The sequence below is a fragment of the Cetorhinus maximus genome, chromosome 25 (genome assembly GCF_964194155.1).
Source record: "Cetorhinus maximus chromosome 25, sCetMax3.hap1.1, whole genome shotgun sequence".
NCBI classification, from domain to species: Eukaryota; Metazoa; Chordata; class Chondrichthyes; order Lamniformes; family Cetorhinidae; genus Cetorhinus; species Cetorhinus maximus.
In genome coordinates this window covers 30,118,319-30,138,149 of record NC_135903.1, presented here as the reverse complement: position 1 = coordinate 30,138,149, position 19,831 = coordinate 30,118,319, and the positions used below count along the sequence as shown (strand labels likewise).

The 19,831-nt window shown below is 39.9% G+C and overlaps 2 protein-coding genes across 2 annotated transcripts in view; one reads left to right on the top strand and one right to left on the bottom strand.

The window, feature by feature from the left end:
- The window catches only part of haus7 (HAUS augmin-like complex, subunit 7), a 407,540-nt gene that overhangs the window by 225,648 nt on the left and 162,061 nt on the right, over window positions 1-19,831 (top strand). The window lies entirely within an intron of this gene.
- Window positions 8,568-15,104, bottom strand: sost (sclerostin). Its single transcript, XM_078529707.1, is given in 2 exon segments — window positions 8,568-10,769; window positions 14,753-15,104. Coding segments are annotated over 2 exon segments (780 nt in total). The 3' UTR covers window positions 8,568-10,341.

The window sequence follows — 19,831 nt, the reverse complement described above, 5'->3', positions numbered from 1 at the left end:
CCTCAGAACTATACTGGAATAATAACCTGGATTATGTGTTAAATCTCTGAACTGAATGGAGAAAGTGACAGGTCATAAATTGCCGTCCTTGGTAGATTAATGAGAGCTAACTCTGCCCAGTCTAATGTGGTTTTGGTTCTCAGGATGTGGACATTGTTGGTAAGGCCAACATTTGTTGCGTATTCGTAGTTGCCCTTGAGAAGGTTGTTGTGGGCCACCTTCTTGACCTGCTTTTTGATATTACCTTGTGGCTTGCTAGGCCACTTTGGAGGGCAATTAAGAGTCACTGTTTTAATGTGGAACTGGAGTCACTTATTGATCAGACCAGATAAGGGTGGCAGGTTTTTTTGCCCTAATCGACATGAATGAACTAATTGGGTGCAATATAAGAAAACTTAACAGAGAAAAGACAAAAAGCAAAAAAAAAAATGAGTGAAGGAAAGAAAGAGAAAAATGTCAAGGAGCAGCAGGAAAAATTGTTAGAATAAGCTAGCAAACTTGCTGAAGGTACTTGGCAGTTCATGTACTGTACTTTCTTTGTACCCCTTTCTCCAGGGCATCTTGCTATTTGACAGCAGCTCACTTCATCTATTTATTCAGGCAAAGCCAACACACACTCCTTCAATGTGTGTAAGTGCACCCATGAAGAACAGAGAAGCATCCGCTTCATTCTAAAGTTTTGTAATCCTTTAAAAACACATTGACAGATTCGTTCCACACCCAGGTTGCCTTGATATGTGAATCGAAAAAAATTGTCAACACTCTACTGGAAATATTTTCATTGTCACAGCTGGTTTCAACATAATCAGCATCCTGTACATTCTCTTGAAGGCTTACAGGGTTTAAATAAATTTCTCCAAGGTGATGAGCAGCTAGATAAACTTTTTGGAGTTTTGAATGAGCCTTGTGATACAGTTAATCCAGGACCACACCTCACAGTCAATAATCTTGGCCGTGTTTCTGGGGCGGGGAGCACAACTCTTGTTTGCCAGACACAAAGAGATATTCACAATCACACTGCGAGCTGGATCATGGCTGCAAGAACTCATGTCACTTAGGAGCATTAACATTTAGGAGAATAACAAATGAGTCTTATGAGCTCCAGACACCATGGTGTGAAGTAGCTGCTATAATCATTTCTAATTAACCTGAGTACCTTGTGTCATAAGCTTCAGTGCTTTACACTCTGTGGAATGCAGCTACCATAATGTAACTGGAGCTGAAAAAGGATTTTGTTTTATCATAATATTGAACACAAAGGGGTTGATTTTAACTTGTATCACCCCGGCATTAACAGCCTCAAAATGGGGCTGATGAGGTTGGTAACTTTACCGTCCCGTTAACCCCGAGAATGCAGCCAACCCATTTTGAAAAGGATCTATCATTGCCAGCCAGAAGCGCATCCTTGTTTCAAGCCATAGGCACATTTCAATGTGCAAATTGGGTTCTAGGACCTTGATGGCCAATTTTGGGGGAGATAATGGTGTAGCTGTAATATCACTAAACTGGCAATCCAGAGGCCCAGGCTAATGCTCAGGGGAAAGGGCTCAAATCCCACCACAGCAACTGGTGGAATTTTAAATTCAATCCCTAAAATCTGGAATCGCAAGTTAGTCTCAGTAATTGGTGGCCATGAAACCAACGTCGATTGTTGTAAAAACCCATCTAGCTCTCTAATATCCTTTAGGGAAGGAAATCTGCCATCCTTACCTGGTCTGGCCTACATGTGACTCCAGGTCCCCAGTAATGTGATTGACTCTTAACTGCCCTCTGGAATGGCCTAGCAAGCTACCCAGTTCAAAGGCAATTAGGGATGGGCAGCAAATGCTGGCCTTGCCATTGACACCCACATCCCATGATAGAACAAATTAAAAATAAGTTAGGTTGGAACTGGTCAGAGCATCCACTGTAATTTTTTACGTTATGTGGTGCTAGCATTGTACAAAACTTTAATGTGGAAAAAGCAAAACTTGCACTGGGAAGATATCAAGTTTGAAATCACTGGTGTTCTATGATAATGTTTGGCCTCATATGAAGGAAAAAAAGCTAAAGAAGTTATTTTACTCTTGATGCACACATTATCAATAAATTTAACGAATATCTGTTGCCCAGTTGTTCAGATATTCTTGTCAAATGGAACTGATCAAGACTCGGTTTAATCCAAAATAAATCCTATTTAATATTAGCCCAGTAAACATTCTACTACACCCACCCATTACTTTATTTATTAACTCCCTCTCAATGCAGATGCAATAACTTACATTTCTCAAGAATTTCCGGCTGTCTGCAATTAGAACAAGACATACTCCATCTAATTTAATTAAATTTAATTACTCTTTTCATCTTTTTTACACTCACTTAAATTATACTGGAGTATTTACTTTGCACATCTGTCAGGGCTCATTTCTCTTTATTACCTTTCTCTATTTAACACTAACGCTTTGCATGTTGTCAGGATAAGTTTGCACTGCCTAGTTAGTTCAGTGTTCCTTTGAAACTGGCTAGGATTTCAAAGCCATGTCCATGTGCTTAATAGATTTGAACATTCAGTTTGGCTCACTGTTTTTAATTTCTAGATGGTCCAAAATTTGAGTCTTTGAATAGTTCCAAGCTGAAGTCGAGTCCATGTTCCTTCACAATGTCTGAAGCAGTTACCCACTAGATAAAATACATGGTCCCTAGATCAGCTACAGAGTTCCTTCCCCGTATTTCAGCGCACAGGCAGTAAGATCAAACCAGAGATGTATCGCTGACGGTATTTACCAGACTTCTTATATTGGGCTCAGCTCCTCAAAAAAAAAATACAACAACCCCTATAATGGCAAGGAAATTGAGATCTGTAGCATGTGGTTAACCCCACCTCTATTAACCAAACCATCGTATTCCACAATAATTTAATTAGCACTTCATGGGTTTATGGTGTTTCCTGAAATGTCAAGGGAATTCGGGAAGAAAGGAATGCTGTTTTGAACAGAGGCTCTTTCTTTGCATTCTAATGATCACCCTATGCACTTTGTGTGGCTTCCTTGGTCAAAACGATCCTCTTCGGAATGAGTGTAACTGCTTACTGTCCACAAAGTCTTTAAAAAACTGTAAACCATTTTCAAAATAACTGTGTTATAATTATAATCATGTTTTAGGTTTGAACAAAATACCCTCAGAATTATAGGAAATTTAATTGATAGGACCCCCCTCTTAAAATATAAACGTTACAAAGGGCTATCATTAAGATTATTTTATTCACTTATGTGTTTCTGTTGGTCTTTTTGGAATATTTTGTTTAAGCATATTAGCAAAGGACAAAGTGATTTCTGCTTTCATGATAAGAGATATAAGGGAAAAACTTATATCAGTCTCTCAGTGCAGAGCTTGACTTAACAGCACTCTTATCAGAAGTCAGTGTAAAGGTCCACAAGTCCTATATGATCATCTGTCCATTAGGAATATAGACCATTGTTCAGACACTTTTCCATCTTTCAATTAGACCATGACTGATCTGTACCTTAATTCTTACCTGCCTTTTTTCCACAACTCTCCACACCTAATAAAAATGTATCAATTCAGACTTGAAAATTTCACTTGAATATGGATGCACTGGCTTTTGTGGGAGAGGGTTCCATATTTCAATTACACTTAGTATGAATAACTGTTTCCTGCTTTCATTCCTGAATGGTGCTCTAATTCTAATTTTAAGACTGTGCACCTGATTGTGGATTCCCCAGCCCCCACTAGAAGAATTAGCACCTTTGCGTCTGCCCAATCAAATCCTTTTATCATTTAAACGCTACAAGGAAAGTAAAAAATAAAAATGAAAATAAAACAGCTTTTTGAGCTTCTCCTTGTTCCCATTCACTTCTTTGCTAGTTTGACCTGGCGATAAACTCGCCTTGCTCCCTTCTTCGGCCGCCAAATAAATTAATGCCGATGGTAACCATGTAAAAAAGGATCTCTGCTGGCTTTGGGCACCTGTCTCTGCTGCTTGTTCCGTTGAGCAGATTAAAGCTGCAAACTCGTCCCTGGCAGCTTCAGAGTGGGTCGCCAACGTGAGAAATTTTAATTGCCTGCTGGCTCGGTTTATGCAGGACAGGTAGGCCCCAAAATCCCTAATTCTATCATCATCTCACGTTGCTGTTAGGAAATTCATTAGAGAGCAAATAATTATTTAGAATACCAAACACTGAAGGGTTGCTTTACAAGTGAGCAGATCTTCTGTTTAGGCAGGATTTGAACAAAATCTCAATACGTCTGCTGTGGCAAATAAAATTATAGCTGGAGTCAAGGAATTATTCACAATTACTTAATTCTGCGGCACCCTGGAGCCAGTCTCATGAAAACAGGGATATTGGTGCGGGAGTAAGTACTAGGCATAGTATGTAATTATTCTTCTATAAATTCCAGACTATTCAGTATCCTTTCTCATGAGTTTTTTTTTCCATAGTTCTTGTTGCAGGTCTACAGTATGGAGCTCTGCATCTGTTCTGAGAAGGGGATGCTCTGGAGTGCCTGGGCCGGCTTTATTGAAAGATGGAACACACTGGATTTGTCTTTGGTCTCTGCTGAGTGTTTACTAAAACATAATAAATGCTTATCAATAGCTGAAGAAATAATTAGATGAAATTATTGGTAAACAGTTTATAAGCTCCTCAGTCTGTTGCCACCAGTGACAGGGAGTGAACACATTATTCTGTGAGAATCCATCTCATCACAGAACATCTACTCCCCCAAGATGGATGCATGGCACAGAGAACATGCGAATTCTGTAAATACAATTAGTGAACAAACTGGTGGAGAAAAATAAACTGAATTATTATTACTATTGTACTGGTACTGGGCCCTTAGGTGCCTGTTCACCTCAATACTAAATTCCTCTTTTTAATGTTGCGCTCCAAAGCACTTGAGTGCTCTACAATTTACTGTAATGGTTCAAGCTGAATACTTGCTTGAAGCGGTGATGGGTTTTTTTTGATCTGTGAGGCTGCTTCCTTCAGTACTAGCTTAAGTCACAGAGAAGTGCAATTGTCAGCACTCAGGAGGAATGACTTCATCTCTAAACTGAACTTGAGAGCAGCTCCAGGGATCATTTGGAAGCCAATCCAGGTAATGCTGTGTTTGTCTCCTGGAGCCAAAGAAAATTTTAAGCTGGAGTGAAATTGATTCTACAGTTCCGGCATGTCCACCACAGAGGGCCTTTCTTCTGGACTTGATCCTATTCCGTCACACGCATATGAAGTACACATTTCAGAAAACGAGTTTCCATCTTAAAGGTAGCCTTAAGGGTGTGCATCAGCTCAACCACCTCATTCATGAAGTTAAGCAAATTTGTTTATGATTAATTAACCCTTGCATTTTTGAGAACATGATTGTAAACTTGCTTTAAGACTGGCACTAATCAAAAGGACACACCATCCTGATTTCCATCTGCAGACCTGTTGATATTATTGAGGTCCACACAACTACTTAACAGAATAGTAGGAAATTCATTTGTCATCTTTTATTTGCAGTTGATGAAATGATGTGTATTTTTCCAAATTCTTACAAATTTCTTTAAGTTTAAAAAAACTTCGTTGGGTAAGACTTGTGATATACTGTTCACCTTTTGAATACTAAATAAATATTGAAAAATAGAGCCAATTTTCCATTCCTTCTAAGCTAGGAAACTATGCAAGCTTATAACATGGAAAAACTGGGTTAGTACCCAATTCCCATCCAGACATATGTTTTCAATATTGGGTATCATGTGTAAAGATATCTCCAAGTCAGCCATTAAGTCACTGATGGATTTAGTATCAAGTATTAAGTTGAAGCAATTTGGAGCTGTTTTCTATAAATGGAAAGCAACATTTGCCTAACTCAGATATTCTTCACTTTTTATATTTTAAACAATTTACTTGGATGAAGCTATGCAAAGCTAATCTCAGGGACATTAACTTCTCGAGTCTGACAGTGTCACATTAAGGCTTTTAAGTTGAATTCCACCCATATTTAAAAATTCCCTCTCTGTAGCTGGTTGAGACAGTTTGTATCAATGGTTTTACAGCAAAAGGACTAAGGTTTTGACGTAAACTGTTGTTTGTACAAGAGGCAAGCAAACTCATGGACATTTTTTCACGAAGATGGTGAAAAGATTTATTCTTGTTTTGTCAGTATGGTCACAGCTATTGCATGGTTCAAAAAAAAAACCAACAAACTACTGGGAATCTGAAATAAGGAAAAAGCTGGTGTTTCAGCAATCCTGAGGATTCTATCTATCTAGTACTGCACTGCATTGGGATAACTGGAATATGTCAAATATCAGGTGGTGGGAAATGCTGTTGAAAATGGAAATTACACAAAGAAAGGTTTTGTTCCAGCAAATTCTCTGGTCCAGTTCAAAACTGATAATGGTGGTTTCTGAAAACCGAAATTGGTCGGCAGCTTTCAAAACAAGTGCACTTCACATCATACAATGAACGAAATAATTTCTGAATTCCCCTAATGCTAAAGATGAATTGGAAAAATAGATTCACAGAATCTTACACCAAAGAAGGAGGTCATTCAGCCCATCATCCCTGCGCTGGCTCTCTGCAAATAGATATTGGATTAGTATCACAACCTTCTTTTTCCCTGTATCACTGCAATTTTTCCCCTTTCAAGTATACATCCAATTCCCCTATGAAAGCTACAATTGAATCTTCCACCACCCTTTCAGGCAGCGCATTCTAGGTGGTGATAATACATGGCGCAAAAAGAAATTGCCTCCCTAGTTCTTTTGCCAATTACTTTAAATCCGTGTCCTCTGGCTATCGAACCTCCTGGCAATGGAAACAGTTTCTCCTTTTTAACCCTGTCAAAACCCCTCAATCTTTTTACAATAGCAAAGAATCAAAAAGCTCATTTTCAGTATGAACTATAGCCCAGCATATTCATTCAGCTGCTGTGTGATTATGAATATTGCTTAGGTCTATTTTCTTGATGATTGATAAAATATCAAAACAATAGTTTTTAAAAAAAAGCAAAGAGAATAGTTTTGCCATTCATGATTCCAAGAAGTTTTAATTTATAGAAATAGTATTCATGTTTATTCCTATTTTGTTTCAATTTGAACTGATTCATGCTTCTGTACTGCAATATTTGTAACTATTTAAAACACACTTGTTTTCAACATTTCCACATTAGAGAGAAATAGTATCTCAAATATTTACTAGAGAATTATGCTCTGATTGTAACTTAGCTGAATGATGCATAACTGAACAGCATTTATCATGTAAACAAGAAATCCCAGAGTAAATCCATCTGATATCCTTAGTAATGTATTCAGTTGAAGTAATCCAGTAGTAGCAATGATTAGGAATGCAATCCATAGCATCATCAGATCTTAAGGTTTATATTGTTCTAATTTATGAACATATAGAAAGAAGGTTGGAAAAATGCCCATCAGGCTCATCAATGCTTCCACTATCCATTGGACAACACAAACTCATGCACCATTCTCCTTAATTCCAGTAATTGAAACTCCTGGGGAAAGCAATGGAGTAATTTCTGAGGTTTGTAAAAAGTAACTTGGTATTATGAAAACATCAGATAACCCACTTCCACCAAACAATCATTCCTAATGAACCTGATATGTTTTCAGAATTTCTCCATTGGGGCACCATCTCTAGTTCAAAATCTAACTGAATCAATGAATGACCATTTATGACACATCTAACCATAAACCCAATGGACAGTTTAGAAAAAGGGAAGCTCTCCTGCTGTTCTGTCCCACCTTTATCCCCTAGGCAATAGAGAGGAGATGGTGACATAACAGTATTGTCACTAGACTAGTAATCTAGAGACCCAGGATAATATTCTGGGGACCTAGGTTCAAATTGCAGCTACTGAAGTTAGAATTCAATGAAATATCTGGAATTAAAAGTCTGATGATGAAACCACTGATTATTGTAAAAGCCCTGAAGAAAAGTCACACGGACTTGCAATGTTAATTCTGTTTTTCTCTCCACAGATGCTGTTAGACCTGCTGAGTTTTTCCAGCATCTTCTGTTATTGTAAAAGCCCATCTGGTTCACTAAGTCATTTAGGGAAGGAAATCTACCATCCTTACCTGGCCTGCCTACATGTGACTCCAGACCCACAGCCATGTGGTTGACTCTTAACTGCCCTCTAGCAAACCACTCAGTTTAAGGGGGATTAAGGATGGGCAATAAATGCTGGCCTAGCCAGTGATGCCCACATCCCATGATCAAATATTTTTTTTTAAAGAAAATCACAAAAAACAGATTATCAGGTCCTTTATATCATTGTTTGTGCCGTTGTAAATTGGCTGCAGTATTTCCCTACATTAAAACAGCGACTACACTTCAAATATACTTGATTGATTTTGAAAGGTGTTATATCATTACAGGTTTTACAGACTGTCAGTTTATCAACTATGATGTAGACAGAGTGCTTTGTAGTCAATATGCAGAGGAGGTTTCTTCCTGTCTTTCTGTTGCTCAATGTACTCCTTCTGCCAGCTAACAGTAATTTATTTGACTTAAGCAATTGGGACAATGAATGATGCATAAAACAAGACAAGGAAATGGTTCATGTCAGTTTTGGCTACTTTATTTTGATGACATTTAAAAGTCTGCAATAATACAATACTTTATATGGCAAGAATAGTTCTCACGCATCTACATAAAACATGGCGGTATAAATAATTTAAATGAGAAAAATAAATATGATTCATTTGTTTTAAACAATTACTTGTGTCTACCCACTTTGGCCACTTATCTCAAATTCCCTTTAAGAGGCTACGAAAGTTTCTTGTCCCACTTTCAATCACACTGTGGAAATATTACACATAAAACTTCATACAAAAAGCTCATAACACACAACTTCACAAAATAGCCATTGGTGTGGATTGCATATCCGATTCTGCTATTCAATTAATGAACAGTGTAATGTTTGAGATATGTGCAGCGACTTACCATTTATTTCAGACTGGCAACATAGGAAGAAGCAGACAAAGCAATAGAAAACATTATAAATGTCGTGGGTAAGTTGCATTAAAAATAGAATGGCATTATTCACAAAGAAAGCTTGTAAAGAATGTTTTTCATAAAGGGAGGGGTGGCGGGTCAAAAATTGTGTCCCCCTACACACAACAACTAATACAATTCACTTCAGAAGCCTGTTTTTTCTTCTCCCAGAAATTGCTGTGTAAATCTTTAAGTACCAAATATCTGATATATACAAAATTATGAATAAGAATTTACAAATTGTTCCTGGGTTACTTAATTTTTTTCTACCTTCCTCTCTTCTCTCTGACAGAGTGCACCCTCTCCTGCTGGTGAGGGTTGATAGCTTTGGTCTGTGGACTGTACCTTTTGACTGCTATCATGGATGGATAGAAACCAGCTGGGAGTGGGATTCAGATTCCCAGCCCTGTGATCAACATATCCTCAGCACTCAAATCGTTGAGCTTCTATTTCCCTGTGAAATTACAGGTCAGTTTTTGGCCTACCCTTAGCTCAATGGCTGTGCTTACATTACAGCAAGACTGGGGCAGGCGGTGGTGGGGGGTGATTACAAATTTACCTTAGTGCCTGTTGCTTGTGGACAAGATAGAAAGACTGAGGTTAAAAAACAGAAAATGATGGAAGTATTCAGGAGATCAATCAGTTTCTATGCAGCGAGAAGCAGAAATAAAAGGTGTCAGGTTGATGTCTGAAAAATTAACTGTTTGCCTCTCCACAGATGCTGCCTGATCGGCTGAATATTTCCAGCATCTGCAGTTTTCCGTTGCTCTATTAGGAAGATTGAGGATCAAGTTGTCACTTGTCCCTGTTCCACCATAGTGGTGAACAGAGGTCTATGGAATTAATTTAGGCTCTCCACTTACATTAGCTTCCCTGGGTGTTTAATCTAGAGTTGAACTGTTACCGGCTCAAATGACAGAGCCTTTTTCAAACTGAGTAACTACATCTATGCTTGTAAACAGTGCCAACATTCATTCCAAATTAAATACTGTATAAAAGCTGTCCTATAGAGTAATATTATACACTACTAGACATAGTAGCATTTTTAGGTTCTCCATAAAACATGCATAATTTGTTTCAAAAAGTAAGTGAAGCACTATGACGTTTTTGAATAAGAGATCCTATAATATATTTTTGTCAGGACATTTTATTCAGTTTGTAAATACTTAACCCCAGACTAAGTAGGGAGTGCAATGCTCCTTCAGATTTAAAAGAATCATTACTACATGCTGGATTAGATGCACCTTAGAGTAAGTGCTTTAGAAAATGGAACTATATTGACTTTTCATCCAGCACTGACTTTCCATAAAGTGAAGCATCATGTGAAACCTGATATAAAGTTCTAATATTGGTCAGCTTGATCATGGTGGTTGCCCTTGCCTCTGTTTTTGGGGGGCGTTGCTTTCTTCTTGCTCTTTCTCCGCCTCGAGACGGCTCCCTTCCCAAATTGCTTATTGTCCGACTGGTTGTGGTGGCGGGAGTACCTTTTGCACTTGCAGGAAGTCACCACCTGGATTTTGTAGGTCCTTGTCTGCTGGTTTTGGCACTCCAGCCGGACACGTTGAGTGCGCGAGTGGGCCGGCACACACCGGTAGTCGGAGGTCTGATGTCGGCTCCACCACCTAACCCGGCCAATGGAATTGGGGAGGAGGTGGGCAGGCAAACACTGACCGGAGCAAATCAGCTCCCTCACTGGCTTCACACTGCGACATGTGCCATCCGATATGTATCTGGTGGATCGCAGCTCTCTGCAGCTGAATTCTGTTGCACCTACAGAGGAAGAGACATGGGAGGTTGATTAGTATAAAAGGGCGTGACCACTGAAAATCAGCTACATGTACAATACAAAAATGCACCAAATCATATACCTGAACCTGGATTAAATTGCAGGAAAAAAGCCAAGTATTTTTAAACCTACTTAAATTAAAGAAAACATTCCTAAGCAAAATTTAAAAAAACACAGGTACAAAAGCAAAACACTGCTGATGCTGGAAATAGGAAATTAAAGCAGAAGATGCTGGAAATACTCAACGGGTCTGGCAGCATCTGGAGAGAGAGAAACAACATTAAAGTCTTGTTAATTCTGTTTTTCGCTCCATAGATGCTGCCAGATCTGCTCAGCATTTGGTGCTTTTGCTTCCGATTTCCAGCATCCACAGAATTTACCAGGCTGATTCCTGGGATAGCGGGACTGACATTTGAGGAGAGATTGAGTCGGTTAGGATTATATTCGCTGGAGCTCAGAAGAATGGGTGGGGGGCGGGTGGGGGGGGAATCTCATAGAAACCTATAAAATTCTAACAGGGCTAGACAGGGTAGATGCAGGAAGGATGTTCCCGATGGTGGGGGAGTTCAGAACCAGGGGTCATAGTCTGAGGATATGGGGTAGACCATTTAGGACTGAGATGAAGAGAAATTTCTTCACCCAGATATTGGTGAGCCTGTGGAATTCGCTACCACAGAAAGTAGTTGAGGCCAAAATATTGTATGCTTTCAAGAAGGAGTTAGATATAGCTCTTGGGGTTAAAGGGATCAAAGGATATGGGAAGAAAGCGGGAGCAGGCGATTGAGTTGGGTGATCAGCCATGATGAATGGCAGAGCAGGCTTGAAGGGCCGAATGGCCTACTCCTGCTCCTATTTTCTATGAATTTTGCTTCTGTCTTTCCACTGCTTTCCCTTTATATTCATCTGTCTTTCTGGGCAACTAACCTTCTCTGCTGCAAGCACCCGCTCTTCTGTTCCCTCTCCCGAGTGTTCATTCCTTGTTTATGAACTGACTACCCCCCACCCTGACCCCAAATATACAAACTTTACGAATAAAGCATCAGTACATTACAAAGCATTTCAATTTGAAATTTACCACAAGTGTCATACTTGTCCCCAGAGTGTGTTCCACTCTTTAGGTGCCTCTATAAACAATTGTAATTCTTTTGATATTTTCAGTATACATTCCATGTCAGGCACACAGCCAGAGGGAAAAACATTTCAAATTGAAAAATTACAAGTGCAATAGAATTCAACTTTCCTCCATACAGCATGTTCCTCTCTGGAAATGTCTCAATACAATTTCAATATTTTTGTATTCATATTCAATGTTAGGTATACAGCCCGAGGGGTTTCTACAAATTTTCCAGCCCCTTAGTGTACTATGGCTGAAAGGCCTTAGACAGCAAGTGCCCCAAGCTTTAGTATGTCCCTCAGCACGTGGCCCTGTTTGTGAACCAACAAAGGGAAGTGTGGGCAGCCTAACTGATCACAAGGGAGAAAGACATAGCCAGTCCTGAGCCTGTCCACATCCACTTTTCCAGTAGGCATGATTTGATAGCAGCTAGGAATGGGAATCATGGAGAATTCCACCTTCCTTAATGCCAGGCCACTGAGCCAATGTACCATTGCCCTACCTCAGCACAGACCAAAGATACTAGTCCAATGGCTCAACTATTCACTGGATGAACTCTGAGCCACTAGGGGAAGATTTTAACTGATATAACTGATGTCTCAAGACTACAGAAGTCATGGTGCAATCAATATCAGAGAGTCAAGCACAGCTTCAACCATTTCACAAGAGAAAAGGCCTGAATCAAAATAAAATACACCCTGTAATGTCCAGAACGACCTTGAATTTGGCATAGGAATGTTAATATTGATACATACTCTTATTAGCCTGAAATTCTTCTGCGTTATAAAATAAAATGAGTTACAAGGAAAGAACAGCACTAATTTCAGCTCATTTAACCTACAGTCATTAGCAGTGAGCATAATTTCCTCAGTTGACTGTTATATTTAACTTGAGTATTGATTTGTTAAATCACCTTCCCATCAACTGAAATTCACCTCGATCGCTAGTGTGGCAGCAGACAATCTTGAAAAATCTATTGGGCTATGGACTTGTGCAAAGGTCCGTACTGGAATAAGGAATGTCTTTTCCCGTTGTGCTTGATAAGTCAATGAAACATGTTCTGTTTTTAACCAATGTGGAGATTTACTTCTGGAAAGCATGGAGTCAATTGAGCCTGCCTACACTAGTTTGTGCGCACTTTTTTCCCCCTGTCAAATGCAATATATGTGCAAGACCTCTAGCTAGCCACATAATACCATAGTTTTTATATGCGAGTAGAAATTAAATTATTCTCAGGTACATTTCTCCATCTTACTGATTGACATCCATTTACTCAATTGTTATTATTTCAAATGTAGCAAAAGCCAAAGTGAGTTGTATGTTATTCATGTTAAAGATTGACACTTCTAGTATAACCCAAGTCTTCTCACACTTCACCAATGAAAATCACTACTTCAAACTATTTGATTTTACGAACTGCCTTGAGATGATTTAAAATTATAACATGCAGTGCAAATGCAAGCATTACAGTGAGCCTAGCATACAGAATGAGCATGTAGTGGAGATTGGCATTGCCTCCACAGCCAAATGGTTCACAGTTCCATGATGCTGGGAAGACTGTAAAAAGCTCAAGGTTCAGATGACAAACTACATATGATATCAAAGCTGTGTCAGCATGCAATGACTTTAATGCTTTAGAAATACCATTCCAGTATGTTTGCTTTCATTCAAGTTGGTTTTTCAGTCCCTATTTGCTAGAGAGTTTTCAAAATGAGCAAACTACTGGCCAAACTGAAATTGTGGAACACACACCAACCACGTGACGATGAGAAACAATACCACAAAACCAGTACAGAACCTACACATCCAAACTCAGCAAAGCTTAAACTGTACTTTATCACATTCATGAAAACAAAGCAAAATACCACAACTCACAATGAAGAATAAATCAGTTTATAACAAACAGGAGGATGAACAATTCTGGGTACTTTTCAGGCACTAATAGAACTCCCGTGGCAATGCTCACTGGTAGTATCAGCCTGGAGTGAGGCTGTGTGACTTAGCTGGTGTTAGCACCTACTGTTTTGGTGTTTCCCTCATGAAGACTCCTATACCCCCTCACCTTTGGATACTGAGCCTTTAAGACTGCGTCTCTGCAGAGATTAATTAAGGTGATTCTATCCGCAGCACCTATAAACTGATAAGATTCATCAGAGAGCTGCTTTAACTGGTTGCAAAAGTTAAACATCTATTCAGGGTTTCGCAATACTTTAAGATTGTTTTGCATCTGTGACAAAAATATGATTGTGATGGGAGAATTCTGCCGAGTGACAGATGCATACTTGATGCAGAACTGCGTATACCTTCCACATTGAAACTTCACTGCAATGTCCCTATTTTTATGTATAAAATGACGTTTTTTTTCCAAAAGACTTTGTCACAACCATTAATAAGCAAAGGGGGTGATGCAGACCTAGAGAAAACTAAAGGGCATTTATAGAAACAGGAACGCCTACTGATTTCAGGATGTGTAATCAACAAGACCGACAGGATAAACCCCATAGGACAGAATCCGTGCACCTTAATATCTCACAATGGCTATAACTCTGCAGCCGGGCCATTCTTAAAAGGATAGAACAAGAAAGTTGGTCAGAGGAACAGTTATTTACACAACCCGTCAGTAAATAGGCACAAGAGTGGGAAGGTGCGACGAAATAAACAGATAATGGACATAACGAGAGGCGAACGAAAATTGTTTTTTTTTAATATATATATATAAAACGTAAACTTTTTTCTTTAATACATAAGCTTGGATATACCGTTTACACCATCTCAGGACAACTCAGCACCTGTGACTAACAATGATATTTCCTACTTCATTAACCAGGGTGATCAGAATGATTGCATCCTTACCCCTCACTTGCAGGGACTGGCTCCTACGTCTGCCTCCGTGTTTCGCCTGGTTGACGCTGTGATTCCGCATCTCGGTGGGAACCTCCGGGTATTCGGGAACGATTTCTGTCGCGTCGTTTTTCAGGGACCCCCAGCCCTCGGGTCGGCTCAGGTTGCCCCGGACCAGGGCACAGAGGCAGGCGGCGAGCAGACACGGTTGGAGGCACTGAAGGAGCCCCATGGTCATCCAGAGAGAGAGAGAGAGAGACAGAGCAAGTCCCTACTACAAACCCCCTAAACCTGAGGAACACATTCCCCAACATCCCCCTTTATAAGGGCAGCACTCCCTCCCTCCCCACCCACCGCTCATCATCGTCGGGAGTAAAGGAGTTACGTCGAATTCCTTCACACCAATCTTCAGATATAAGATGCTGAGTGACATTGGGAGGCGTGGCCGGGAGCCAAAAACTAACAAAACTTTCACATTCGCCAAGGAAGTGGGGGCAGAGCCTCAGAAACCTTTCAACTTTCCAGACTCCAAAGGATTTCTTTTAGGAAGAAGGAGATCTGGCATCTGTGACCAGTCAAAGAGTAATCGTTTCATGATTTAAAAAAAATACATTAAAACAAAGATGAAATATTTCAATGCACGCTTCTTTTCTCACAAAGGGCCACGGTTTATGGTATCCAAATTATCCCTAAGGCATATTAGATTATTATGAACGCTCTGCTCCAGATCCAAGAGCGCACTGGTGCTAATTATAATTGTTAATTGTAATTATGTTAATTGTAATTACGTTAATTATAATTACAGCTATAAACTTGCGACGAATGACTGCAGCAGTTTTTTTTACTGAATAGGGAGGGATTGGATTTTAGACGCTAATGGGTAATGCGGAGTTCCGGAGCCTGTGTGCTCCGGGTCACTTGCTCAACTGGAAAGACATTCACAAAGCGGGTCAGATACGCAACATATACTCACACACACACAAACTGTTTAGTTTAAGACTTTGGTGGAAATCGCTCAACTAATGCAGGGGCCAGTGACCGAGGCATTTACCCCAACATTACCGTTTCTTTCAGTGTTCACAGCATGATGTTTGCTGTACAGCAGTTCACACATAACACGTTGGACTGACCAACTTCATCTTAGCCGCTTTTTAAGATAAGGACAGTTTCAGCTTTTATATATATATATGTATATATGTGTTTATATATATATGTGTGTATATATGTGTTTATATATATGTGTGTGTGTATATGTTTATATATATGTGTGTGTATATGTATATATATATGTATATATGTGTTTATATATATATGTGTGTATATATGTGTTTATATATATATGTGTGTGTGTATATGTTTATATATGTGTGTGTGTGTATGTATATATATATGTATATATATATGTATATATGTGTATGTATATATATATATATATGTATATGTGTGTGTGTATATATATGTGTATATATATGTGTGTATATGTGTGTGTATATATATATGTATATGTGTGTGTGTATATATATGTATATATGTGTGTGTATATATATATGTATATGTGTGTGTATATATATATGTATATGTGTGTATATATATATGTGTATATATATGTGTGTATATATGTGTATATGTGTGTGTATATATATATGTATATGTGTGTATATATATATGTGTATATATATGTGTGTATATATATATGTGTATATGTGTGTGTATATATATATGTATATGTGTGTGTATATATATGTATGTATATGTGTGTGTATATATATATATCTCAACTCAGTGAGAGCCACATGCCTTGTATTAAAGTAAGCGCTGCATGATCATTATGGTCTGCATAGCGCAGTCAACTTGCTGCAGGATTCAATGTACAACAGCAGTTCAGTCTTGAACAAAGAAAGATATGAGTAATTGTTTGAAACTGGTAATCACGCCTGAAGGTTTTTATTATGACAATCGGCCAAACGCAGTGGCGTCTTAAATCCGAGTTAAACATTCTCACCCCCCCCCCCCCACCAAGAATGCGTGGTATTATTCTGGTAAATATATCAGTCCAATTTCAGTCTCCATCTCAAGCGTGACTCCAAGCTTTTTTTTTTCGGTCAGTGGTTCTCGGTCCAATTATATTGATAAGACTGGCAGAGGCACTTGGCTTTTAGGCAGTGTTTGTGTGTAACTCCAGGGCCGCCGCTTCCCTTTCCTGTACAAGGCGGCGTTTCATTAAATAAACAGTGACAAAGGCAGCAATTCTCTTCTCTTAACAACTTCCTGAACACTTTGGAATAATAGCCACTTGATAACTAGCCCGCAGAAAGATGTGGCCTTCATGTGAAAATATGGCCTGTCAAAGCCACAGCATCACCACAACTAAATTAACCCTTCCATCTCCTGTACAAGGTGCTCATTCCCAATCTTCATCCTCCAGAAGTGTACACACCCCCCACACAGACATACATGAAACTATTTGCCTGCTGAGTTTTTCCAGGTATTTTTATTTTTGTTTGCAACTACTGTTTTGCTGTTTCCCCCATTATTACTCCCACACCCCTCACCTTTGGACTCTGACTCACACCCATTGGTCCCATAGGTGACATCCAATACTTTGGCCATATGTCCATTTCCAGCTGGGAGATTAACAGCGAATTTACAAGCACTTTGACTATGAGTGGCATCACAGTTGAGGCTGACACTGATCCTCGCCCTCTGTTCATGTCTTTCCAGCAAGGCTCACTGGACATCAGTCAGGATCAGAAACCCTGGCTTTTACTCCCTCTCTGCCCCAGGGAGACTATAGATAAGGAAGGTCATAGAGTTATGCAGCACAGAGACAGGCCCTTCAGCCCATCATGTCTATGCCGGCCATCAAGCACCCATCTATTCTAATCCCATTTTCCAGCGCTTGGCCCGTAGCCCTGTATGCTATGGCGTTTCAAGTGCTCATGGAAACATAGAAACTCGGAGCAGGAATAGGCCATTCGGCCCTTCGAGCCTGCTCCGCCATTTATTATGATCATGGCTGATCATCCAACTCAATAGCCTGCTCCCACTTTCTCCCCATACCCTTTGATTCCTTTCGCCCCCAAGAGCTATATCTAACTCCTTCTTGAAAACATGCAGTGTTTTGGTCTCAACTACTTTCTGTGGTAGAGAATTCCACAGGCTCACCACTCTCTGGGTGAAGAAATTTCTCCTCATCTCAGTCCTAAATGGTCTACCCCATATCCTCAGACTGTGACCCCTGGTTCTGGACTCCCCCACCATCGGGAACATCCTTCCTGCATCTACCCTGTCTAGTCCTGTTAGAATTTTATAGGTTTCTATGAGATCCCCTCTCATTCTTCTGAACTCCAGCGAATATAATCCTAATCGACTCAATCTCTCCTCATATGTAAGTCCCGCCATCCCAGGAATCAGTCGGGTAAACCTTTGCTGCACTCCCTCTATAGCAAGTACATCTTTCCTCAGATAAGGAGACCAAAACTGCACACAATATTCCAAGTGTGGTCTCACCAAGGCCCTGTACAATTGCAGCAAGACATCCCTGTTCCTGTACTCAAATTCTCTGGCTATGAAGGCCAACAAACCATTTGCCTTCTTTACCGCCTGCTGCACCTGCATACTTACCTTCAGCGACTGGTGTACAAGGACACCCAGGTCTCGTTACACATTCCCCTCTCTCAATTTATAGCCATTCAGATAGTAATCTGCCTTCCTGCTTTTGCCACCAAAGTGGATAACCTCACATTTATCCACATTATACTGCATCTGCCATGCATTTGCCCACTCACTCAGCTTGTCCAAATCACACTGAAGCATCTCTGCATCCTCCTCACAGCTCACCCTCCCACCCAGCTTTGTGCCATCTGCAAATTTGGAGACATTACGTTTAGTTCCCTCATCTAAATCATTAATATATATTGTGAATGGCTGGGGTCCTAATGCCAATCCCTGCGGTGCCCCACTAGTCACTGCCTGCCATTCGGAAAAAGACCCGTTTATTCCTACTCTTTGTTTCCTATCTGCCAACCAGTTTTCTATCCATCTCAATACACTAACTCCAATCCCATGCGCTTAAATTTTACTTATGAATTTAATTTCATCTAAATGCTTCTTAAATGTTGTGCGGGTTCCTGACCCTACCACCCCTTCGGGCAGTGTGTTCCAAATTCCAACCACCCTCTGGGTGAAAGTTTTTCCTCAAATCCCCTCGAAACCTTCTGCCCCTTACCTTAAATCTATGCCCCCTGGTTATTGACACCTCCGCTAAGGGGAAAAGTTTCATCCCATTATGCCCCTCATAATTTTGTATACCTCTATCAGGTTCCCCCTCAGCTACTCCCCTGACTGATGGCGCATAGACTGGGGATAAAACTGGGGAGTCTGTATCCGTATCCTCATACACACACAAACATAAAGGGGATGGAACTCTGTCAACTTTATGTGGAAAAGCTGAAACTGACAAGTTAAAGGTCCCCCTCATGTCTTGCACTGTGAATGAACATTTTGCGTTATTCATTTCTTCAGTCACATTTCAATTTCCTTTTGGTTTTCTGATGAATTATTATCTCTGACAGCCCCTTCCTTGCCTCTCCATCCCAGCATGCTATTGGGATAATCAGAGGTGGTCATGGGAGACTTGACTCCGAGCACTGAACAAAAATAACAAAATAACTGACTTAGAATTCAGGGCTGCACCACCCCCCCCCCCATCCCCCCATAACAGATGGGAGTCAGGTAGCCTGAAGCCTGGCTTGGCTTTTGCAGCCACTTTATGTCCTGTACTTTATAACCTTTCTTTCATATTAATGTTTCAAATGGATTAAAGTAGATACTCCCTGTAGCGCAGATTCAGTGAGCTGAATAGTCCTCTGTGTTTCTAAGATTCGATGATTCAGTGAGTTAGTATTAGGAAGATACAGGAACGAAATGTGTTGGCTGTTGAAGTTACCTTAACCAGCAAATTTCTTTGTTTTCCTATTGTTCACTTAGTTATCTTCGGTTATCCTTATATTGAGATCTGCAAATCATTACTAATGAGGACATGCAAATAAAGGGTTCTAAGACTAAACCTAATCCATTGTTTTTCTAGAT